Below are 25,692 nucleotides of genomic sequence, written 5' to 3' on the forward strand. Positions count from 1 at the left end.
CTCTGCTTTGCCTCTGCTTGCAGTGCTGAACACAGCATCACTACGAGGAATGAATGTAACTCTGCTTTGCCTCTGCTTGCAGTGCTGAACACAGCATCACTACGAGGAATGAATGTAACTCTGCTTTGCCTCTGCTTGCAGTGCTGAACACAGCATCACTACGAGGAACGAATGTAACTCTGCTTTGCCTCTGCTTGCAGTGCTGAACACAGCATCACTACGAGGAACGAATGTAACTCTGCTTTGCCTCTGCTTGCAGTGCTGAACACAGCATCACTACGAGGAATGAATATAACTCTGCTTTGCCTCTGCTTGCAGTGCTGAACACAGCATCACTACGAGGAATGAATGTAACTCTGCTTTGCCTCTGCTTGCAGTGCTGAACACAGCATCACTACGAGGAATGAATGTAACTCTGCTTTGCCTCTGCTTGCAGTGCTGAACACAGCATCACTACGAGGAATGAATGTAACTCTGCTTTGCCTCTGCTTGCAGTGCTGAACACAGCATCACTACGAGGAACGAATGTAACTCTGCTTTGCCTCTGCTTGCAGTGCTGAACACAGCATCACTACGAGGAATGAATGTAACTCTGCTTTGCCTCTGCTTGCAGTGCTGAACACAGCATCACTACGAGGAATGAATGTAACTCTGCTTTGCCTCTGCTTGCAGTGCTGAACACAGCATCACTACGAGGAATGAATGTAACTCTGCTTTGCCTCTGCTTGCAGTGCTGAACACAGCATCACTACGAGGAACGAATGTAACTCTGCTTTGCCTCTGCTTGCAGTGCTGAACACAGCATCACTACGAGGAATGAATGTAACTCTGCTTTGCCTCTGCTTGCAGTGCTGAACACAGCATCACTACGAGGAATGAATGTAACTCTGCTTTGCCTCTGCTTGCAGTGCTGAACACAGCATCACTACGAGGAATGAATGTAACTCTGCTTTGCCTCTGCTTGCAGTGCTGAACACAGCATCACTACGAGGAATGAATGTAACTCTGCTTTGCCTCTGCTTGCAGTGCTGAACACAGCATCACTACGAGGAATGAATGTAACTCTGCTTTGCCTCTGCTTGCAGTGCTGAACACAGCATCACTACGAGGAATGAATGTAACTCTGCTTTGCCTCTGCTTGCAGTGCTGAACACAGCATCACTACGAGGAATGAATGTAACTCTGCTTTGCCTCTGCTTGCAGTGCTGAACACAGCATCACTACGAGGAACGAATGTAACTCTGCTTTGCCTCTGCTTGCAGTGCTGAACACAGCATCACTACGAGGAACGAATGTAACTCTGCTTTGCCTCTGCTTGCAGTGCTGAACACAGCATCACTACGAGGAATGAATATAACTCTGCTTTGCCTCTGCTTGCAGTGCTGAACACAGCATCACTACGAGGAATGAATGTAACTCTGCTTTGCCTCTGCTTGCAGTGCTGAACACAGCATCACTACGAGGAATGAATGTAACTCTGCTTTGCCTCTGCTTGCAGTGCTGAACACAGCATCACTACGAGGAATGAATGTAACTCTGCTTTGCCTCTGCTTGCAGTGCTGAACACAGCATCACTACGAGGAACGAATGTAACTCTGCTTTGCCTCTGCTTGCAGTGCTGAACACAGCATCACTACGAGGAATGAATATAACTCTGCTTTGCCTCTGCTTGCAGTGCTGAACACAGCATCACTACGAGGAATGAATGTAACTCTGCTTTGCCTCTGCTTGCAGTGCTGAACACAGCATCACTACGAGGAATGAATGTAACTCTGCTTTGCCTCTGCTTGCAGTGCTGAACACAGCATCACTACGAGGAACGAATGTAACTCTGCTTTGCCTCTGCTTGCAGTGCTGAACACAGCATCACTACGAGGAATGAATGTAACTCTGCTTTGCCTCTGCTTGCAGTGCTGAACACAGCATCACTACGAGGAATGAATGTAACTCTGCTTTGCCTCTGCTTGCAGTGCTGAACACAGCATCACTACGAGGAATGAATGTAACTCTGCTTTGCCTCTGCTTGCAGTGCTGAACACAGCATCACTACGAGGAATGAATGTAACTCTGCTTTGCCTCTGCTTGCAGTGCTGAACACAGCATCACTACGAGGAATGAATGTAACTCTGCTTTGCCTCTGCTTGCAGTGCTGTACAGAGCATCACTACGAGGAATGAATGTAACTCTGCTTTGCCTCTGCTTGCAGTGCTGAACACAGCATCACTACGAGGAATGAATGTAACTCTGCTTTGACTCTGCTTGCAGTGCTGTGCAAGGAGGTTTGAGTGCACTTGCAGGTTAAGACAAGACAGACTCTAGAAAACCTCTCTTCAGTATCTCATTAAATGGAAATGTATTATGAACTGTATGATCACAGTGTTATGATACAAGGCAACAAGCCCAGAATTGAACTACGGAGAAAAGCCTACATAAATATAGTATTCCAGAATATTTGATTTGTTCTAATGTGTTGTTTTGCATCTGTTTGCAATCTCTACAGTCCGCAAACTATTTTGGTTTCTTTGTTTTTGTTTTTATTGTTGCCAATGGTACACGGTAACTGTTAGTGTTGGTAGAAATGCACTGTTTTAAAAGTGACTCACCACCTGCAGTTTTAATATCACCTGGTGCTCTGCTGCAAATTCTTTTGCTGAGCAGCCATAACTTCTACCATTACATAAGCAAGATGGGATTATTTATTTTTGCTGAAATTTTAAATGCTGACTTGCAAAATCAGTAGTGGTGTTCGCCAAGAGAACCCCAGAAACACTGTGTCTGAAAGTGCATGGTATCTTTTCATTGTAGTACAGCTTGCAATAACATTTAATCAGTGCAAGGCTGCAGTCAAGGGCGTAGACAGAATCCATTTAGTGGATCATTCCTTCAACAAAAGGCTTTGGGTAGAATGTGTTCATGAGGTAGATGCTGCAATGTGGTTTAAAAACTAGGATGCGTGTCATTGAGGTCATTCATCTGAGCTATGTTCATGACAATCTACACATTTTCAATAAAGGTATTAGCAGAGACAATAGTATATCAATCTGTGAGAGATAATAGATCACCTTAACCACCACTCCCTATGCCTTTGTCTGCAGTGTTCATTTCACTGCTTTACCTGTGCAGATATTACTACATTCCACATTCATGATTGTTAAAGGGATCCATGTGCTGGGCACTGCTGTACTTTGCCCTCAGGGCAGGCTGTTCATACATTTCACACTGGTTGTTGCAGGGCTTCGACCAGCTGCGGGTAGAAGGCTTACTCTGTGATGTGACGCTGCTACCTGGGGATGGGGAAGAAGCTTTTCCTGTTCATAGGGCAATGATGGCATCAGCCAGTGATTATTTTAAAGCCATGTTCACAGGTAAAAAAAAAATAAAAAATTCTGCCAGTACTGTTATTTAAAGCTGCAGTGTACCGTAACCATGTCCTGTTTGTAGTGAAAGATGTTATGTGTAAAAGTCTAATCAAAGGTAGTGTGTTCATACATTGAAAGAGTAACCTAACTTGGATGTATTGTCCATGGTGTGGGGTAAAGTGAACCAAAGAACAGAAGATACATAAGGATTCTTAAAGCTGCCATTTATTAATGAATGTGTCTTGTTCTGCTGCCTTGCCTCACCCAGGTGGAATGAAGGAACAAGACCTTATGTGCATCAAGCTTCATGGAGTAAACCGAATAGGCCTCAAGAAGATTATTGACTTCATTTACACCGCGAAGCTCTCTCTTAACATGGAAAACCTGCAGGACACACTGGAAGCTGCCAGCTTCTTGCAGATCCTGCCAGTCCTGGACTTCTGTAAAGTGTTTCTCATATCGGGGGTAAGGCATCCCTTTCGTTTAGATATTTAACAGCATTCACTGATGATCTTACACAGACGTGCTCAAATTTGTTGGTACCCTTACAGCTCATCGAAATAATGCTTCATTCCTCCTGAAAAGTGATGAAATTAAAAGCTATTTTATCATGTATACTTGCATGCCTTTGGTATGTCATAGAATAAAGCAAAGAAGCTGTGAAAGGAGATGAATTATTGCTTATTCTACAAAGATATTTTAAAATGGCCTGGACACATTTGTTGGTACCCCTTAGAAAAGATAATAAATAATTGGATTATAGTGATATTTCAAACTAATTAGTTTCTTTAATTAGTATCACACATGTCACCACTCTTGTAATCAGTTATTCAGCCTATTTAAATGGAGAAAAGTAGTCACTGTGCTGTTTGGTATCATTGTGTGCACCACACTGAACATGGACCAGAGAACGCAAAGGAGAGAGTTGTCTGAGGAGATCAGAAAGAAAATAATAGACAAGCATAGTAAAGGTAAAGGCTACAAGACCATCTCCAAGCAGCTTGATGTTCCTGTGACAACAGTTGCAAATATTATTAAGAAGTTTAAGGTCCATGGAACTGTAGCCAACCTCCCTGGGCGCGGCCGCAAGAGGAAAATCGACCCCAGATTGAACAGAAGGATAGTGCGAATGGTAGAAAAAGAACCAAGGATAACTGCCAAAGAGATACAAGCTGAACTCCAAGGTGAAGGTACGTCAGTTTCTGATCGCACCATCCGTCGCTTTTTGAGCGAAAGTGGGCTCCATGGAAGAAGACCCAGGAGGACTCCACTTTTGAAAGAAAAACATAAAAAAGCCAGACTGGAATTTGCTAAAATGCATATTGACAATTATTTGTTTATTTAGCAGACGCCTTTATCCAAGGCGACTTACAGAGACTAGGGTGTGTGAACTATGCATCAGCTGCAGAGTCACTTACAATTACGTCTCACCCGAAAGACCGAGCACAAGGAGGTTAAGTGACTTGCTCAGGGTCACACAGTGAGTCAGTGACTGAGGTGGGATTTGAACCGGGGACCTCCTGGTTACAAGCCCTTTTCTTTAACCACTGGACCACACAGCATCCTGACAAGCCACAATCCTTCTAGGAGAATGTCCTTTGGACAGATGAGTCAAAACTGGAGCTTTTTGGCAAGTCACATCAGCTCTATGTTCACAGACGAAAAAATGAAGCTTTCAAAGAAAAGAACACCATACCTACAGTGAAACATGGAGAAGGCTCGGTTATGTTTTGGGGCTGCTTTGCTGTGCCTGGCACAGGGTGCCTTGAATCTGTGCAGGGCACAGTGAAATCTCAAGACTATCAAGGCATTCTGGAGCGAAACGTACTGCCCAGTGTCAGAAAGCTCTGTCTCAGTCGCAGGTCATGGCTCCTCCAACAGGATAATGACCCAAAACACACAGCTAAAAGCACCCAAGAATGGATAAGAACAAAACATTGGACTATTCTGAAGTGGCCTTCTATGAGTCCTGATCTGAATCCTATCGAACATCTATGGAAAGAGCTGAAACTTGCAAAACTGGAGAAGGCACCCATCAAACCTGAGACAGCTGGAGCAGTTTGCTCAGGAAGAGTGGGCCAAACTACCTGTTAACAGGTGCAGAAGTCTCATTGAGTTTTACAGAAAACGTTTGATTGCAGTGATTGCCTCTAAAGGTTGTGCATCAAAATATTAGGTTAGCGGTCCCATCATTTTTGTCCATGCCATTTTCATTTGTTTTCTTATTTACAATATTATGTTGAATAAAAAATCAAAAGCAAAGTCTGATTTCTATTAAATATGGAATAAACAATGGTGGATGCCAGTTACTTTTGTCAGTTTCAAGTTATTTCAGAGAAAATTGTGCATTCTTCGTTTTTTGTGGAGGGGTACCAACAAATTTGAGCACGTCTGTATAGCTCGTGTTTGTCCTGGATTGGGGACTAGGTTGCTGTAGTTCATTATGGTCAAGCTAACGAGCTTCTTGGCATTAAGTTTCACTGTGGCACCCTGCCACACTGCTGCAGTGCTGGGTCCTCCTTTGCCAATGATGGAGGTGTGAGAATCACAGTCTCATTGTGCCTGCACCAGCTGGTCTGTAGCTACAGATTCATCCTGTAGGGCAGCATACTGCTCAAATCAGAACGTATAGAGGAATGGTAATCTTCAGGCTTTTACTCATCCAAAATCTACAAATCTCTGTACTTTCAACAAATTGCCTTTAGATTTAAGTTGTTGTTAAAATGTAAAATGTAGAAATGCTTTCATTTTGAACACTTTTTCAGGACTGGCGTAGCGCCTAGGTTTGCTATAGAGCTCTTCATCTTGTAACAGTCTACACTCCCTGCTAGGTTCTAGGTTTCACATTATCCATCAAACAACACAAATAGCCTGTCAATTCCAGCGGACAGGGCTGTCATTAGACATTCATGTTGAACCATAGAGCCGGTTGTCTGCTGCCTTCAAAACAAAGTTTGAAAAATGACTGGACAAATACAAACCCAGTCTTTAATGGGGACTTATGTTTTTCCTTGTTTGTGTATATTCTGTTAACTATTGTTTTATGTGAGATAAAACTGTGGTTGTTTTCAGGTGATGTGTCTGTCTTATGCATTCTCTGTTGCACACAGTACAAGGGTGCCAATCTGTACATACTGTCGCAATCATGGAAGAATTTCACTGGGTACAACAGAAGAGAAAATGGGTGTGTGGGTGTGAAATGCATTTCAATGTTTAATTGCTTCTATTTCTATTCAGCCATTTAGTGATTTTTATTTTTCCCCCCCCACTTTAAATTGGTTTTATAAATGTTGAAAAATAAATGGGAGAGTTTTGCAGTGAATGGAGAGCTTGTTGAATTGGGCATCCATCTTGAAAACTAAGCACAGCTTCAGTATATTGGCTGGTGTAGACAATCACTGGGCCAGCTCCCTGAGAAATAGGTCAGAGACTTCAGTGAATCTCCTTGCTGGCTGCAGATTCCTTTGTCACCGAAAGGTTTCCTATTCTGCCTTGGAGCTGAAATGCACTTGTCTTAGTAATATGAGGCACACATTGAGCTTAATAGAAATAGCTAGACCTGAGCAGAAGACACAGCCATCGTTCTCTTTTGGCCCATTATTGATGACCTCTTAAATCTACATGCTTAACGTCCATTATTCCGTTGTCAGAAACATCCCACCCCACGGCACACAAGCAAGTCAATAATCTGAACTGAAAAAGACACACTTTGAAAGCTAGGATACTGGATGGTGTGGCCTCCTAGGTTTTGTAAATGATTTAGAACAGTTTGTCTCTTGTCTTCTCTGGGCTTCCAATGTTTGAATCACTCTTGATGAAGTATCTGTAATGTTGTCATTGCATTTCCTGGTTGTCTGCCTAAACCCTGGTTTATTTGTCAATGAGGGCTGTGCAGTATCAGCAGTGATTTAAAAAGCACAATTCCTGTACTGTAGAAATGAATTAGTCAATCACCTGATTCTTCTGTATTGTCAAGTTTATTACAGCAGTGAGCTGCAGGAATGGATCGTTTATTCCTTGCCTTGCCTCAAGCTACCACATGATTCACAGTACTCAATACATCCAACCTGTCATGCACTTCCATTTGCTGTATACTGTAGGACTTAAATGTGCAGTTTTACATGTATGTTCTTTTTAAACATGATACCTGATACTACAGTAGGTTAAAGAAATCTGTTTGCAAGACTTACTTTCAGGTGGTATTGAACACCTTAGTTCATTTCACCTGGGCAGTGAAATTGTCTCTACTTCAACGCCTTCTTTCCTGTCATTAACCAACCAGCTTCTCCTATTGACTGACATCCTTTGCAGCCAGCAACATGCTTTGACCCCAGAGACACTACTCAGGTGAAATGTGTGTAGCTCACAATGTCACAGTTGTAACCAGTGGGTGCTTTCATCTGGAGCATTTGCTATCAAAGTATATCCATGGGTTTTATGATAAAGGTATTAGGGCTGGTATTTCAGTAATTAAATGAATGCATTCTTTTTGTGTAGCAGCTAATTACATTTCCCCTTTTATTATATCCATTATCTGCATTTTAATTAGATATCATTAACAGATCTATACTAACTGTATAAATACTGTATTTTATTTTAATTGCATAATACTGGACTCCAACAAAGGGTGCGAGTGCATCGAAAATGCTTCCACCAACCATTGACCTGAGGAAAGGCTGTGCAGTTATTTCTGTTAACCGACAGATATGTTGCTGATTTAAAAAAAAATAAATAGATTATAGACTGATGATGATGATAATTTAGCAGACACTTCCAAAGCTACTTGCAGAGACTAGGGGATTAACAGCTGCTACAGAGTCACTTACAATAGGACTTTGTTTTTTACGTCACGTCCATTTTATCAAAAGCTTGTTGTTGTTTTTCTTGCTAACGTATTTAAAATGAATAGATACTGCATGTAAAAACCACCAAGCAAGTTGGTATTCACATCATTTATTAAACAGAACTGCCTTCCAGTAACAGCCTTGGTTCTTCCCTAGCAATCACTTTTTATAAACAACTTGTTTTGCTTTCCTCATTATTTTCTTTTTCTTCTGGATTTCTTTTTAGGTTACTTTGGACAACTGTGTTGAAATTGGGCGCATTGCAAACACATACAACCTTACGGAGGTGGATAAATATGTAAATAATTTCATCTTAAAAAACTTCCTGTCCTTGCTGAGCAGTGGAGAGTTTGTGAAGCTCCCCTTTGACAGGCTAGCCTTTGTGCTTTCCAGCAACAGCCTCAAGCACTGCAGCGAGCTGGAGTTGTTTAAAGCTGCCTGCCACTGGCTACGTTACGAAGACTCCAGGATGGACTACTCCTCCAAGCTAATGAAGAACATTCGCTTTCCTCTCATGAGCCCACAGGAGCTTATAAACCACGTGCAGACAGTGGATTTCATGAGAACAGACAACACATGTGTCAACCTTTTACTGGAAGCCAGCAATTACCAAATGATGCCCTACATGCAGCCTGTCATGCAGTCAGAAAGAACTGCTATCCGATCTGATAACGCGCACTTGATAACTTTGGGGGGAGTTCTACGGCAGCAGTTGGTCGTTAGCAAAGAGCTGCGGTTGTTTGATGAAAAGGCACATGAGTGGAAATCATTGGCTCCCATGGATGCCCCACGGTACCAACACGGCATTGCAGTGATTGGCAACTTCCTGTATGTGGTTGGTGGACAGAGTAATTACGACACGAAAGGAAAGACTGCCGTGGACACTGTATTCCGATTTGACCCTCGCTATAACAAGTGGATGCAGGTGGCATCTCTCAATGAAAAGCGCACTTTCTTCCACCTAAGTGCCCTCAAAGGACATCTCTATGCAGTGGGTGGTAGGAATGCAGCAGGTGAATTGGGTAAGTGTTTGTCATGCATGTAGCCTAGATTTCTGATGGAGACTCCAGTTGTTTTTTTCCCCATTTGTACTGCTTTGAAGGACTGCTAACAAAGTGTTTAAAATGCCTTTCAAAATTGATTTTATAGAGTACTGTACCAAGCCTTTTGAGTGTCAAACGGTTTAATATTTTTGATTACCTTACTACATTTTCTGCTATACATAGGAGGCTACACTGCTAAAAACTGTGTTTGCTGCATAAGCAGCAAAGCTGTCTATCGTGGCTAGAAAACTGTTGTACATATTGCTGTGCTAAGGGGGGTTATTTCACTGTAGCTGCAGTTAAGTCAAATGGTGCTACTGTAGCATGAAACCTGCTCTGGAATTGGCACATATGCTACCACATACTGTAAGCTGTGTCCAGTTAAATGGAGGTTGAAGATACTCCACGGTCATTCATTTAGAAACTGTACTTAATTTTAACAGTTTGTTATTTCCATTATTTAACACTTGTTTGCTGGTCAGTGGAAGCAGTCTGGTCTGTGTCGAGCATCTGCTGGTATTTACTGTACATGTAATTAATAGAACCACGCGATCGTGCTTAATGTACCTCACATATCCGTATCTATCCTCAGGAAACACATGGGTTTCCATTATTTGTCCATACTGAATAGCATACTTTTGACTGAATGTTTTGATTTTCTACTGTGACGCCTTCAATTTTCCAAAATAATAAACCTAGCTAGATTGTGTGCATTCCTCATATATACTGTAGGCTTGTAAAACCTAGTAAAAGTGTCAGGAGGAAGGATTTCTGGAATACCCTCGTTTCAGCCCACGAATACCCTCGTTTCAGCCCACGAATACCCTCGTTTCAGCCCACGAATACCCTCGTCTCAGCCCACGAATACCCTCGTCTCAGCCCACGAATACCCTCGTCTCAGCCCACGAATACCCTCGTCTCAGCCCACGAATACCCTCGTCTCAGCCCACGAATACCCTTGTTTCAAACCTATAGCTACATGACACCTTGCTTATTTATTAATCCAGACAGATCACCTGAGATGCACCCTCTCCTTTACAGTGATGCCTTGGCCCTGTTGACAGCGATTGGGGAATGTAGTGTTCGTTAGTGCCCACACAGTAGACAGGACCTCAAATTAGCATCTCATTCCAAGCACAGTCTATGTTGCACTGCACGGTGCAGCAGGCAATCAATTGCAACATTTAGACTAACAACAGTATACAGTGAAGGTAAACCCAGCTCACTGGCAGAGACATGAACCAGGTGTTGGCTACCCTTAGCTCTACTGTACATTGAGGGTGGAGAATGTGAAGAAAATAACAGCAGTAAGCAGTGCTCCTAGAGATGGTGGTTTTCAGAACCCAGGAAAAGAGTCGTATTTGTTTTATCTAAACCGTGGTATTGTTTTAATCTTCTGCTGTTTTTAGACCAATCAAGTACACCCCTCTGTGTTAAATGGCTGTCCTTTCAGAACCCCACCAATAAATTAGCAACCTGAAGCAGCAAAGCTGCACACCTGTGCTGGAATCTCCTGCTGTTCATGCATCTTGACAGCCTGCAGAGATCATGATCAGTGCACAGGAACACAATATTGAATCCAAATCTTTTTACAAATATGTGCAGTGCTCAGCTCTGTGGATTTACTGCTATGATCTGAAAGCACAATGAAGTGTCTATCCCAGCTTTTTAAATATATGTATATTTTAATTAATCCACTTTAGTTTGACATCCGGTGTCATTGCAGGATTTAATTACAAGCCCCTATTCAGCTGGATTGATGTCCTACAAGCACAGCCGACAAACTGCTATTGGAAAAGTTGTAGAATAGGTGCTGTATTATGGGTAGCACATAAGCTGAAGAATTGCTTTGCAAAACATAAGCTATTGACATGCCTGCCTTTTAGAGGTGACCCGTTCTGCAGGGTGGATAGTTCATTCCTATTGGAAGGTTTAACTGGATTCTGTGATTTTTAGCTTCAGTTTTTAAGGATTACCAAAAAAAATTGTTCAGTATTAAATATATAAAGTTCCTGCCCACCACCGTGAAGGTCAGTGTTGGTTTATGAATGTTGTGTTGGAGGTCTGCTGGCCAGTGTATTGAGAAATATAAATAGGCCTCGTTGAGAAACCTAGTTCATAGAATCGTTGCATTAATATCCTGCATACCAGGGCGTTTTGGTTTCCAAATTGATATTTAAAAAAGCCAGCATATGCATTTTAAACAATTTCTATTTTTACGCGGTGATCTGATTTACGCAGTGATCTGATTCAAACTATCCGGTGATCTGATTCAAAAAGGTATAGACAATGTCGACCCAGGGGACTTTTTTGACCTGAAAAATGAAACAAGGACCAGGGGTCACAAATGGAGATTAGATAAAGGGGCATTCAGAACAGAAAATAGGAGGCACTTTTTTACACAGAGAATTGTGAGGGTCTAGAACCAACTCCCCAGTAATGTTGTTGAAGATGACACCCCGGGATCCTTCAAGAAGCTGCTTGATGAGATTCTGGGATCAATAAGCTACTAACAACCAAACGAATGGCTGAATGGCCTCCTCTCGTTTGTAAACTTTCTTATGTTCTTCTTAATAAAACTAAAGCAAAGCAACACTGTCAAAATGCTTACATCGTTATGTACTATGGAATTGCTGCCAGGTGTGTTTTCAGGCTATCACAATGGCCCAGGCAAAAATAATGGGCTTTACTTGGGGTTAAATTAACACAGCACCCCTACACACATTACAAAATGCAGCAATATGCAAGACATGCACATTATTTAACAGAATGGTGAAGCAACTCACCAGAACGGGAAACACCAAATTGCTATGCGACTTTTTTTCAGGAGTTCAAACAATTTCCAACTTTTTGTAGTAAGAGAAACAGCGGTGCATTTTGCTGTTTGTTTACATGCCATTTTGTAGGGATGAGGTGCACTCGTGGAAATCAGAATACAAAACAATTCAATGATATAACGGCGGTTCTGGAAAGATTTAATAAACCAATCAGTGTCCCACAAGACACTCTTGTGACGACAAAGTCGTTTTTTTACAAAACAGTACTGTTTCTGTTGTGAACGAATCGCTAGCAGTGCCAAGAAGGTGTTCTTTTAAGCGAAGTTCCTGTTCTTTTGCCGGAGCATTTACAATGGGAAAAATCCATTTCACCACAAGGGTGTTCCCTTGGGTGAAGTGTTCTCTTAGGAGGTGTTCTTATATGCAGAAACTACTTTATTATATATTCTCTCAAAACCACTGTGCAGAAATATTGCATTTTTGTTTATCAGCTGAAAGGTTAGTAATAGTTTCAAAATGATCATCCACCGGTACGCATGCGTGATTTCGATTGAGCAGATTTCCACTGTGACTAGGGTGGGTGAAGCAGCGTCTGGGGATTCTGCTTGTAGAGAGCTCCGCTCGGAGCGCTCTGTGCTGCTCATGAACTTTGCTGTTTTCAACTCGACATAATTGAATACTAATCAGTGAAGCACATTCTTTCTGCGTTTTTTAGAAGTATAAATGCTGCGGTAAACATAAATAATCACAATATTCATACTTTGACAGTTTTTGTGTTATGTATTAGGCACGGCTGCAGTTTAGTACATCCAAATTATTCTGTGTATCGTTTCTCGAGTCAAAAACTTGCAAAAGAAAAACAAACCAAAAAAAAGTCTACAGAAGGTGCAAAGTGGCAGAATTTTACAGAGTCCCTTTGGACACTTTTTTATATTGGCTTTAATAAAAAAAAATTATCATTGTTAGTTATTATAATTTTATCTTGAGGTTAATGTTTTTGATGTTGTAAACATTTTAAATTGTACACATAATGATGCTGAGATGGGAAGAAAATGATAAACATTTATAGTACAGACTATTATGGATTATTTATAACTTTGCCAAACAGAATACGTGTGTTTACGAAGAGATTCCCAAATACTGTCTTGATTCTGTGCATCCAAAGACCTGTAATTAAACTTTTAAGAATTAGGCCTACTGTTTGGTATTCTGTCGTAAACCAGCAGCTTGTCATATTAAATAAACCGGGAAAAATAAACATGTTAATCTGATTATTCTGCCTTTTATTGCAGCAGGGGGACCACTCAGTAGAGCAACACTATAATAGGGTACAGTTTCATAAAAAGGTTGCAAATCACTGATGTAGGCTATATAATGCAAGAGTTCAGGTGGGGTCCTATACCTGCCACATGACACACACACAGTGAACTTGGCCTGTAGTGTTATGGCAGAAGACATTGGAGTGAAAGTGAAAATACTGTGGAAAACAAGAAGGGACTGTTTAATGCTTGGGTATTATTCCTTTAAGGTGTTTATGATTTCTATTTAGATTGTTGTGATTTGTATTACAATATTGCACTATTTTGTAGCATAGTGCCCCTCTAATAATTCAATCTAAAAGTGCTGTAGTTGAAAGATGCAGGTTTGTACATTACTGTCACTGTTTGTGCATGTTATTACATAAGAGTTTTCAGGGATTCAGGTAAGTGGTCTCAAGTGGTGCAGACTTCTTAATATACATTGATATCGTGCATGTGTTTTCATATCGATACTTAGAATTCTTCCAAAACACAACTGATTTATATTAACATAGCATATATTTACATATGAAAAGCAGTAACTTACTTTAACTTAAGCATGATTCGCGTAGGACTGAAAACCAGGTGTCCTCAGAGTTGGTCAAAAGCAGAGGACGTCTGGTACCCTCCCAGACATGGATTAGTTTTCATCAAGGAAAATCAGTAAATTCTAAATGAAATGCGATGTTGTGGCCAAAGAAGGCACTTTTGTGCATGATTTGTAAACAATGAACCGGGTGTAAAGAACTAATTTTGTTGCGACTTATTTTCCAAAAGTTACCATTTCATCCTTTGAGTGATATGTATTGCCATACAAATCTTCAAATGCACTGTACAAAGCGCTTTTTTAAGAGTTGCCAATTATGTTTTGTATTTTCGCCCGTCCCCAAATTGGTTATGCCCAATCATAGCGTTTTACTGAACTGGAGAATCTCAGGACAGATTTTACCAATGTTTTGAGGTGAATACCCCGGAAATGCTATATCAATTGTAACACAACACTGACATGGTCAATTCCAACAGGAGTTAAAAGAAATAGGACGCTAGAGTTTGACATTTTTTAAAAATTATCTTGGATAAAAAGAAATGGACAGTTCGCACAAGAATACATTTCACCGATGTGGGTAAATTTGAACCCCCCTGTTTCTGTGGTGATTTTTAGTCTTGTGTGAATCAGGCTTTACTGTTTTATGTTGTGATTTTTAATCCAGTGTGAATCAGCTTTACTGTTTCTGTGGCGATTTTTAATCCAGTGTGAATCAGGCTTTACTGTTTCTGTGGTGATTTTTAATCCAGTGTAAATCAAGCTTTGCTGTTTCTGTGGTCATTTTTAGTCTTGTGTGAATCAGGCTTTACTTATGTTGTGATTTTTAGTCCAGTGTGAATCAGGCTTTACTGATCCTTTCCTTCATAATGTACCTAAATACAAATCAATGAGATAAAATGCTTCACTAGTACTTTAGTGTGTGGTGTGTCTGTGCCTACGAGGCTGACAATGGTTGTATGTATAGGGTTTATTGTATCTCAGTATAAAATTAACTTAGTATTGTAGCGTTTCACAGGTGGCAGAAAACAGAGACGCTGGTTCCTTGTTCAAATCCTTTGTCTATTTCCGTGGACGCTCTCTCAGCACCCAGACCAGAGCCCACAGCTCTGACGACAACAAAGGATTCACATACAGGAACACAGCAACCATGGCAACCAGCACAACAACTCCCAGAACGGTGTTGCAGCCTTTTTATGGGCTTAGCTCGCCCCCTTATGCAAATTATTATTTATTTCTTAGCAGATGCCCTTATCCAGGGCGACTTACAATTGTTACAAGACACCACATTATTTTTACATACTAATTACCTATTTATACAGTTTTTCTCTCTTACTGGAGCAATCTAGATAAAGTACCTTGCTCAAGGGTACAGCAGCAGTGTCCCCCACCTGGGATTGAACCCATGACCCTCCGGTCAAGATTCCAGAGCCCTAACCACTCCTGTCCACACTATTGCTGCAAATAGATTACCAGGCTCCAGACACATCCGATTGGCCCTCAGCCGCACACCGGGACCAATGGGCACAGACTAACAACAAATAATGAGGCTACACAGATAACAACCAATGCGAACAGACCAGACAAACAAACAGCGGGTCACCTGGTACGGGAATACACAAACAAAGGCAAACCAAGCAATGGTGGAATACAGCGGGGAGGGAATAACACACACAGCAGGCAAACACAAACAGACAGCAGGGAATACGGTACATAAACACTAATGCAGGGATCGCTACATTGCCCCCTAGGGGTTAGCTTGAAGCTCTATATGCTAACCAGAGTTCAATATTAATTGATTTGTTTATTTGTTTTGTCGTGAATGGGTATTCCAATTACAGTTATGCTGAATTCTGCTGTACACATGCGCTTCACTTTTTGGAAATTGTAGAGTAAATGTACGAGGGTCGTCGCTTGGAGTCTTAAGAACATTAGAAACATCGGTTCTTGTTGAGTTCCTAGTAGCTCATTGATTTCATTCGGTTTGTAAGGAGTCATGCATGTCTATTGTAGATTTTACAAAGTTGCATTTTCATCGAGTTGCAACAAACAAATTATTTGATTATTCAGATGAAGCTCTCCACAGGTGGCGGTCATCGCTGTTGATTGGGCTAATTTACAATTCAAAGTGAATTAACTGAAGAAACCGCTGCTTGAGTTTGTGGCTTGTTGTTCTCTAGTCCAGGGATCTCCAACCCTGGTCCTGGAGAGCCCCTATGCAGCTGGTTTTCTAGGTGTTTTTACATCATCAGAGCTAAAGATCTGGAACACCTGTTAATCTGGACTAATTAAGCCAATAATGAGTGCAATGAAGTAACCGAGAGCTCGGTTGAAATGAAAACCAGCAGACCCAGTAGCTCTCCAGGACCGACGTTGGAGGCCCCTGCTCTAGTCTAAGAAAAGCAGCAATCATCACAAATCCAAGGAGCTGTTTGTTCACTTGTTTCACATTGAATGGTAAATTACCCCAATCAACACCAGTGACCCCCACCTGATTGTCAGCACCTGATTTCTGTGGACAGCTCTATCCAATTCATTGAAGAATTGGTTTGTGGCGCACTGTTTTCAACTGAGTAGTAGCCTATACTTTTAAATCTATCTTGTTCTTATCCTTTGGAGTGTGCCGCTGTCTTGTACTTCTGTTCAAATCCAACAGCAGTACATTCCTGTACTCTTTATTTCTCATTGGTTCCCTGTCGATCTACACTGCAATGCGCATCGCAGTCTTGTGCAGCAAGACGACGCTGCTGTGTTGCCTTGAGCATTTGTTATTTTCAGAAGTCAGTGTGCGAGTGACCACCAGTCACTGCAAAAGGAATGGGTGTTCTTGCTACTGATCCAGGCGTGTGTGTCTCATCAGTGGGTTTTCCCAAAGTCTTTATTTTTCTATAAATAGATGAAAATCATATGGTGACCTGAAATTGATGCTACAGTAATAAAGAGGGGAGAAAGTGGGGGTGCTCAGACTCCGCTTGATTTTCGCTATTGTTTGATTTGGTTTTCAGAATGATAGTTTTAGATTTCTGGCCGGTGGTTTATGAAAATGTTTGACACCAATTACTTTTGAGAAATCCATTCGAATTGTGATGTAAAGATACAGAGTGTCTGGATATGGCTGCACTCCAGGCTGACTCTGTAAGGACCTGTACTCCAGTAGGGGAGAGTGGTGTGCTAACAAGGGACAGCCTTCAAGGGCCCAATGGCCTTTTCTCGTTGTCACACGTTTCTTGTGTTCTTACGATGATCTGGTTTTGTAGGATTTCTGGTTTGACCTGGAATTACACATCATGCACAGTGTGATCTAGGGAGCTGCTTTTTTATTTCTTTCATAATGGAGAAATACTTTCAAACTCACAAAAAGAGAGGAAGGTGCTGTGACACTGAAACATCAGTGATACGGTATAATGAAATTAAATACAGTGTGCGTGAATTCAGAGTTGCAAATATGAACACATTTTTAAAAAGCCCTTGCATGCAAGTTCATTTGTTCCTGTCCATCTAGTGACTAAGCAGCAGTGATTTTAAAAGATGTGGGGTCACAGAAGTGAAGTTAGGGCATCTAAACAGAATTTTTAGTATTCCTACTATTGGAGCCGGGGTTAACTGACTAACATCATACTGTAATTTAAGGGAACTGTCTGTCTCATGTGGGCTCATTGATCTATTCAGTATTGGTAAGTGTACAAATCAAACCCATACGTTGTGAGAAGTACCTTAGGCCTGCTGTCCTATACCAAGGTGATCACACGCCAACCTTATGTAATATTTCTATTAAAATGATGATGGAATTATTGGTCTAGTGGCAGCGGATACTGTACACTGGGTGATTTGACCATAGGGATGAATTTGGGTTCCTCTGCCTTCCTGTATTCATCTCTATTGGGAATGGCATCAGGGCTCTGGACTCTTGACCGGCGGGTCGTGGGTTCAATCCCAGGTGGGGGACACTGCTGCTGTACCCTTGAGCAAGGTACTTTACCTAGATTGCTCCAGTAAAACTCAACTGTATAAATGTGTAAAAATAATGTGATATCTTGTAACAATTGTAAGTCGCCCTGGATAAGGGCATCTGCTAATAAATAATAATAATAATAATAATAATAATAATAATTATTATAATTATTATTGAATACAATATGTGCTTTCTCCAGGCTGATTCTTACATCCATTAATCATGTACAATTCAACAATTAGCCACAGTGATTATTGAATGGGATGGTCTTTGGAATTATTGATTTTATTTTGTACAAAGCCTCCTCTTACACTTTAGACAGAGTCTACTATACAGCTTTATGATTATACTTTATTACATTATTAAACAATGCGCGACCAACCACGTGATCGCCATTCATTTCATTCACAGCCACCTTCTCAAAGTGGGATGCATGTTATTAGGTAGGATGTATAGGGTATATAAAACATGGGACATTGTAAGTAGGGAGTATGGCATTTAGAGGCCTCTGACAAATTCATAAAAAAATACATTTGTTTTATGAATTCCTTGTTGCAGGTTTGTACATTGCATAGTTTTATTATTTATAAACAAGTGTATTTGAGAATTCTAATCTGTGAATTTCTGTTCTGTTTTGCTCGTCTATCAGTGCCATGTAACTCGGGCAGAGCTGTAAACAAACATACAATACAAAATATGTATCTATCTATTCATTCATTTATCTTGAGTAATTTCATAATATTCCTAATCCACTGATAAAATCTCACCGTGTTGCCAATGTTGCATGTACTGTGTACCACGCTGGTAGTGTTATGTGAGGACAGTCCCTAAACACCAACACGCCCTGCCCTGCCCTGCCCTGCCCTGCCCTTCTCTGCCCTGCTCCCTGCCCTGACCTGCTGTGCTCTGCTCCCTGCTCTTCTCCCTGCTCTGCTCTTCTTCCTGCTCTGCTCCCTGCCCTGCCCTGCCCGGCTCCCTGCCCTGCCCTGCTCTGCTCCCTGCCCTGCTGTGCTCTGCTCCCTGCCCTGCTCTGCTCTTCTCCCTGCTCTGCTCCCTGCCCTGCCCTGCCCGGCTCCCTGCCCTGCCCTGCTCTACCCCCTGCCCTGCTCTGCTCCCTGCCCTGCTCTGCTCTTCTCCCTGCCCTGCCCTGCTCTGCTCTTCTCCCTGCCCTGCTCTGCTCTTCTCCCTGCCCTGCTCTTCTCTGCTCCCTGCCCTGCTCTTCTCTGCTCCCTGCTCTGCTCTACTCCCTGCTCTGCTCCCTGCCCTGCTCTGCTCTTCTCTCTGCCCTGCTCTTCTCTGCTCCCTGTCCTGCTGTGCTCCCTGCCCTGCTCTGCTGTGCTCCCTGCCCTGCTCTTGCTCTGCTCCCTGCCCTGCTCTGCTCTGCACCCTGCCCTGCCCTGCCCTGTCCTGCCCTGTCCTGCTCCCTGCTGTGCCCTGCCGTGCTGTTCACACTGTTATTTCTTGTTTAAACAGCCACAGTCGAATGCTACAACCCAAGAACAAATGAATGGACGTACGTTGCAAAAATGAACGAACCTCACTACGGACATGCTGGGACGGTCTATGGTGGCTTTATGTATATTTCAGGTATGTATGTGGATTCATTTACTTTTCATATCCCAGGTTTGATTTAAAGGTTTCAAACAAACAAGAGAGTACACCTTAAACACATGTTTTCTTGTATAATTCTGAGCGTTATGAGTATTATAAGGACTTTCTGCTCACATCATTTAAACCATTGAGGCATCGTTCCTGTGTAAGAGGGGTGTTGATGAACTTTTAGGTTCAAATTACTGTGTCCTTCTGTACAGCGAGTCATGGACAACCAGGGGATGCAAGCATGCAAAACTGAAGACCTGATGTGATTTGCGCACGGTTAGCGTTTTAGACAAAATACTTGGTGCTTACTGTAGCCTTCTTACATTACTCACAGGGTCCACCATACTATCTAATTAAAAAAGGTAATTCATTATCGATAACAGATATTTTCAGAAGATTGTGGTTTAGTTGATCTGCAGAATTATTACAAAAAAAAAGGATTCCTGACAGTCAATGTCTTGCACTTTAGAGTACCACCTTTCTCATTCAAGGTTGTTTCTTACTAGCTTTGTGACCTTACTGGTTTGTTTTCCAAAACCTTTCCTTTAGGCAGTAGCTGTCTATAATGTGGCAGTAGCACTGCACCTAGAACAGTGTGAGAGAAAATAGAGTCCAGTCCTTGATATGAACAGGCTCTCTGAAATCTCCTGTATATTGTCCATCACTGGCGTTGCACAATCCTCCTCCTCATGAACTTTATATGTAGCAATCTCAATCAAACGTACTTCAGCATACAGATACAGTATGAGATCAGTACACAGTAGACTATTTGCTGAATATTAAACTAGCTGCCTTGTGCCAGAATAGCAGTGTTGCACAAATTAGCTATATGTGGAGCACCCAGTGAACGCCTAGGGAGGGCATGGCGGTCCTCGATGAAAGTAATGGAGAGAGTGGTTGGACAGGAGCACTCTATAGGATATGGTGTGTTTGTTAGATTGTTTGCTAAGCCACTTGGGCTGTACTGTATATTGCTAGTTTCAATGGTACTGTATAAACCAGTAGGACTGTGTCATAATCATCTGTACATAGATGCTTATACTGTTAATCTATTACTGTAGATAGGGCTCATTGCAGTTCATTATTAAAATAGTGAGCTATAGGATATACATTACTGTTAGACTTCTGATCACAGGAAACAACTTGTGCAGTATTTCAATCCATTGGTGAGCGGGGATTCTATGATGTGTGTGAAATAGTTATATAATATAACTATTCTCACACACACACACACACACACAGTATGTTATATTAGTTAGCAGCTTTTTTCAAGTAGTTTCGTAATTAAACTGTGTCTAAGGTTTGCTTGCATATCTACGTATCAATTCAATTTCTGTAACAGCCTGACAGTACTGAGACTGCAGGCCATAAAATGAATTTATAGAAAATGAACAAGCTTGGGATTCAATATGTGTTAATGAAGCAAGCCAGGCTGTCAGCCCTGCCTCTTGTTGAGAGAACTCTGAGCATGCTTGAGATTGCAGGACTCCAGAAATAGAATTGAGCCCCCCTGTGGACTCTCTTAATCTGTTACTGTGCTTGAAGCTGGGCTTTTATTATTCCATTTCAATGTGTTTACATGACTATATTTGCTAGTATAGTTGTCCTATCGTTTACTCATAGCTTGTATTTCTCAAATCTTTACAAGCTATTTAGGAGATGCAAATACTGAGCACAGTCTGCTCATTGGTACACAACAGTGTACAGTGAAGTGAATTTCCAAATGAAATAGATTTGTTTTGTTTGTTGTGTGAAAGAGGAATTCAGTATTACTAATTGATCTTTCTTTCTTTTAGGAGGAATCACTCACGACACTTTCCAGAAAGAACTCATGTGCTTTGACCCCGATACAGACAAATGGACTCAAAAAGCCCCTATGACCACGGTCAGAGGTCTGCACTGTATGTGCACTGTCGGAGATAGGCTTTACGTCATTGGCGGAAATCACTTCAGAGGAACCAGCGATTACGACGATGTTCTGAGTTGTGAATATTACTCCCCCTCCCTAGACCAGTGGACTCCCATTGCAGCCATGCTGCGTGGGCAAAGTGACGTTGGCGTGGCTGTGTTTGAAAACAAAATCTATGTTGTGGGCGGCTATTCTTGGAACAACCGCTGTATGGTGGAAATAGTCCAAAAATATGATCCTGAGAAGGATGAGTGGCATAAAGTGTTTGACCTCCCCGAATCACTAGGGGGCATCCGAGCCTGCACCCTCACTGTCTTTCCACCAGAGGACGATACAGGGTCGCCTTCCAGAGAGTCTCCCCTCTCTGCACCCTAATTGCCATTGACTTGGACCTTGAACAAACTGTTTGCACTGCAGTACTACATTTTGGACTTTAATAGACCTGTTCAGTAGCATTTCATCCAGCCAGTGACCCACAAAAGTGCATCGGGTCTCCTGGGACTAGACTACTGTACTTGCACAGGGCTGTCAGGCTGGCCATCAGTTTACCCAGCAGATTACAGAAAAGCATACCTGTAAACCTCTCTGGCAATTTGTAAAACACTCTTAAAAGGAATGGAAAAAAATAAATAAAAAAACGTATTCTGGTTTGCAACCAAAGTACATTTTAATGTCGCATATTGAGTTTTGGCAAAAGAAAAATGTAACTAATGCCATAGAAGAGCGAAGCGGTAATTTAACTTTTGTCTATTTTGTTGAAGTTTAATGAAGCAAGGTCCTTGAGGTTTGTTTGGGTGGGGTTTGATATTGTGGGTTCTGCTCTTCACTTCTCTATCTAATTGAAGTAGGTGGCTGCCCTGTTTGGGGATGAAACACTGTAACAAACTTTACCCCTCAATCACTTCACATTTCTGCCAATGCTTTTAACCATTAACAAAATGGTGTTTTCTATATTTAATAAAAAATATAAAAAAAAGCAAATTGTTTTGCAGATTTATAAATGAATGCAATTTCAGATTTTTCTGGTAGGGTGGCACAGCGGATTGGCTGCAAGGTTAGAAAATACTTCTGAGTGGCTCATCAAACTCCAGGCCAGACAAAAAGCAATCCCGCCTCCTTGGCATCTGATGCCTAGTTGGAAATCCGTTCTGTGTCTAGCTGCTGCACTACAATGTAGGCAAGTACAGGCATGGGGACACACATAGCTATGAAGTGGTCCCTCCAGGACAGGTCGAGACTGGAATTGTGCAGGTATAGAAATCCCTTTCTCAGGTATCCAGAGCCATCAACTGCCTGCCACTCATTCAAATCACACATCTCTGCAGTATATAGAGCTTATTTTCATTCATTTTGCAATTGGAATCTTGGATGTGAGTGGCACTGGCTGGCCTTGATTAGCACATTGACCACATTACAGTACAAGCAACCTGGTGGATATGACTATGCCACATGAGGCACCACGCTGTACGCCGTGGTCAGGGTGCAACCCGGTCCCTCGTTCGACTCTCTGCCACGAGGCACCACGCTGTACGCCGTGGTCAGGGTGCAACCCGGTCCCTCGTTCGACTCTCTGCCACATGAGGCACCACGCTGTACGCCGTGGTCAGGGTGCAACCCGGTCCCTCGTTCGACTCTCTGCCACATGAGGCACCACGCTGTACGCCGTGGTCAGGGTGCAACCCGGTCCCTCGTTCGACTCTCTGCCACATGAGGCACCACGCTGTACGCCGTGGTCCGGGTGCAACCCGATCCCTCGTTCGATTCTCTGCCACATGAGGCACCACGCTGTACGCCGTGGTCAGGGTGCAACCCGGTCCCTCGTTCGACTCTCTGCCACATGAGGCACCACGCTGTACGCCGTGGTCAGGGTGCAACCCGGTCCCTCGTTCGACTCTCTGCCACATGAGGCACCACACTGTACGTCGTAGTCGGTGAAACCCGGTCCCTCGTTCGACTCTCTGCCACATGAGGCACCACGCTGTACGCTGTGTCCGGGGTGAAACCCGGTCCCTCGTTCGTCTCTCTGCCACATGAGGCACCACGCTGTACGCTGTGTCCGGGGTGCAACCCGGTCCCTCGTTCGACTCTCTGCCACATGAGGCACCACGCTGTACGCTGTGTCCGGGGTGCAACCCGGTCCCTCGTTCGACTCTCTGCCACATGAGGCACCACGCTGTACGCTGTGTCAGGGTGCAACCCGGTCCCTCGTTCGACTCTCTGCCACATGAGGCACCACGCTGTACGCTGTGTCCGGGGTGCAACCCGGTCCCTCGTTCGACTCTCTGCCACATGAGGCACCACGCTGTACGCTGTGTCCGGGGTGCAACCCGGTCCCTCGTTCGATTCTCTGCCACATGAGGCACCACGCTGTACGCTGTGTCCGGGTGCAACCCTGTCCCTCGTTCGATTCTCTGCCACATGAGGCACCACGCTGTACGCCGTGGTCAGGGTACAACCTGGTCCCTAGTTTGACACTCTGCCACATGAGGCACCACTATTTTCATACAATGTAGTGTACCAAAGTACACATACTCACTTTCTTAAAACTAAACATTGCTAAACAAAATACTTCAGACTGCTGTTGAACATTTTTTTTTTTTTATACAAACTGTAGCTAAAACGAGAGATTTATCTGTTTTGTAGTCTGGTGCCTGCCTGTGTGATTTGACTTTTCAATTCAGGCAGTGCTCTGTAGGCTACTCAGGAACAACCAATTTAAACGTCTCGTTCTTATTATTGAAGAATACATACATACATACATACATGCACAGTTGTAGTCAAAAGTTTACATACACCAATGGAAATTGATAATTTCTAGAAATTATCAAACAAATAATTAAGACAAATCTTTTGTAGCAAAAGTTTTGCTTTTGTGGATGAGGAAAAGAAGTTACAAGAAATAGATTATTTATTTCAGCAATTTTCTGCAAAACTCCAAAAAAAGCTAATTCAAAAGTATTCATACCCTTTGATGCTCTAATAGAATCGCCACTCTTAGGAAAACGTCACACGGACAATCACAAAGTTTACAAAATGACATTTGAATGATGGATATGAGTTCTTGTCAAAGGTTTTGTGGAGTGATGAAACAAAAATAGTGGTTAGGGCTCTGGACTCTTGACCCAAGGGTCGTGGGTTCAATCCCAGGTGGGGACACTGCTGCTGTACCCTTGAGCAAGGTACTTTACCTAGATTGCTCCAGTGAGAACCCAACTGTATAAATGGGTAATTGTATGTAAAAAAAAAAATAAATAAATAATGTGTAAAAAAGAATGTAATTGTATGTAAATGTAATGTGATATCTTGTTACAATTGTAAGTCTCCCTGGATAAGGGCGTCTGCTAAGAAATTAATAAGTTTGAAGAAAGTCTGTGAGGCGTGCAAAGAAAAGAACACCATACCTACTGTCAGCATGGAAGTGGTAATATCCTTCTATGGGGCTGTTTTTCCTCTAATGGCACAGGAAATTTAATTCCAATACATGGTAAAATTTGATTCCATAGCATACCAAAAGATACTGGCCAATCATCTGAAACCCCTCTGCTACAAAACTTGGTTTAAAGCGCAGCTCGCCGTTCCAACATGACAACGATCCAAAGCACACATTAAAATCTACTTCGGAATGGTTAAAGAAGAATAAAATTAAGGTTCTGGCATGACCTAGTCAAAGTCCCAATCTAAATCCAATTGAGAATCTTTGGTATGAGTCCTCGGAATTTGAATGAACTGTAACAATTTTGCTCGAAGGATGGTCAAAAATCACTAAATAATAATGCCAAAAGCTCATATCCTAATCATTTAAAATAGGTTATTATTGCTAAAGGTGTCTCAACTAGCTATTAATTTCATTTTCCTTGTCAGGGTATGAATTAGCATTTTTGGAATTTTGCAAAATAATTGCTGAAATAAATAATTGCAGATACCTATTTCTTGTAACTTTTTTTTTTTTCTCATCCACAAAAGCAAAACTTTTCTTACAAAAGATTTTTCCTATAATTATTTGTTTTAGAGAAATTTTTAGAAATTATACATTTCCATTGGGGTATTGTGGCAAAGTGCCCCGCCCCTGTGTGCATTTGTGTGATCTGTGTTGTATGTTGCGTGTGTTAATGTTGGTGTATAGTCATTGGTACACGGGATATAAACGGGTCTGTGTTTCACGTGTATTTAAAAAGTGTAGATTTGTAGGCACGAGGAGAGCACAAATCACTTCACGTGCCGGTTAAATGTAATATGTGAGCACGGGGTTGCACAGAATTAATTCACGTGCTGGGATTCAAGTGAATAATTAATTAGTAATTGAATCCCAGCACAATAGTATATATAGACGCACATTTCGTTCAGTCAGGGTTGGGTGTTCGAGAGTG

At 42.1% G+C, this 25,692-nt stretch overlaps 1 protein-coding gene across 13 annotated transcripts in view; it reads left to right on the forward strand.

Annotated features, from left to right (window-relative positions):
- LOC117412174 (kelch-like protein 13) overlaps positions 1-22,247 on the forward strand; it is a 92,761-nt gene extending 70,514 nt beyond the window's left edge. For 7 of the 13 annotated variants that reach the window (XM_034020218.3, XM_034020224.3, XM_034020223.3 and 4 more), the window contains 5 exons: positions 3,233-3,365; positions 3,628-3,824; positions 8,430-9,225; positions 19,291-19,404; positions 21,213-22,246. In XM_034020218.3, the coding sequence (XP_033876109.2) occupies positions 3,233-3,365; positions 3,628-3,824; positions 8,430-9,225; positions 19,291-19,404; positions 21,213-21,700 (1,728 nt within the window). In that variant the 3' untranslated portion in view covers positions 21,701-22,246. Of the gene's footprint in view, positions 1-3,232; positions 3,366-3,627; positions 3,825-8,429; positions 9,226-19,290; positions 19,405-21,212 lie in introns of all 13 variants that reach the window. The other 6 variants (XM_058988993.1, XM_058988994.1, XM_058988995.1 and 3 more) reach the window with 2 other exon arrangements.
- The last annotated feature ends 3,445 nt before the right edge of the window (positions 22,248-25,692 follow it).

Source organism: Acipenser ruthenus, chromosome 16, assembly GCF_902713425.1.
Source record: "Acipenser ruthenus chromosome 16, fAciRut3.2 maternal haplotype, whole genome shotgun sequence".
Lineage (NCBI taxonomy): Eukaryota > Metazoa > Chordata > Actinopteri > Acipenseriformes > Acipenseridae > Acipenser > Acipenser ruthenus.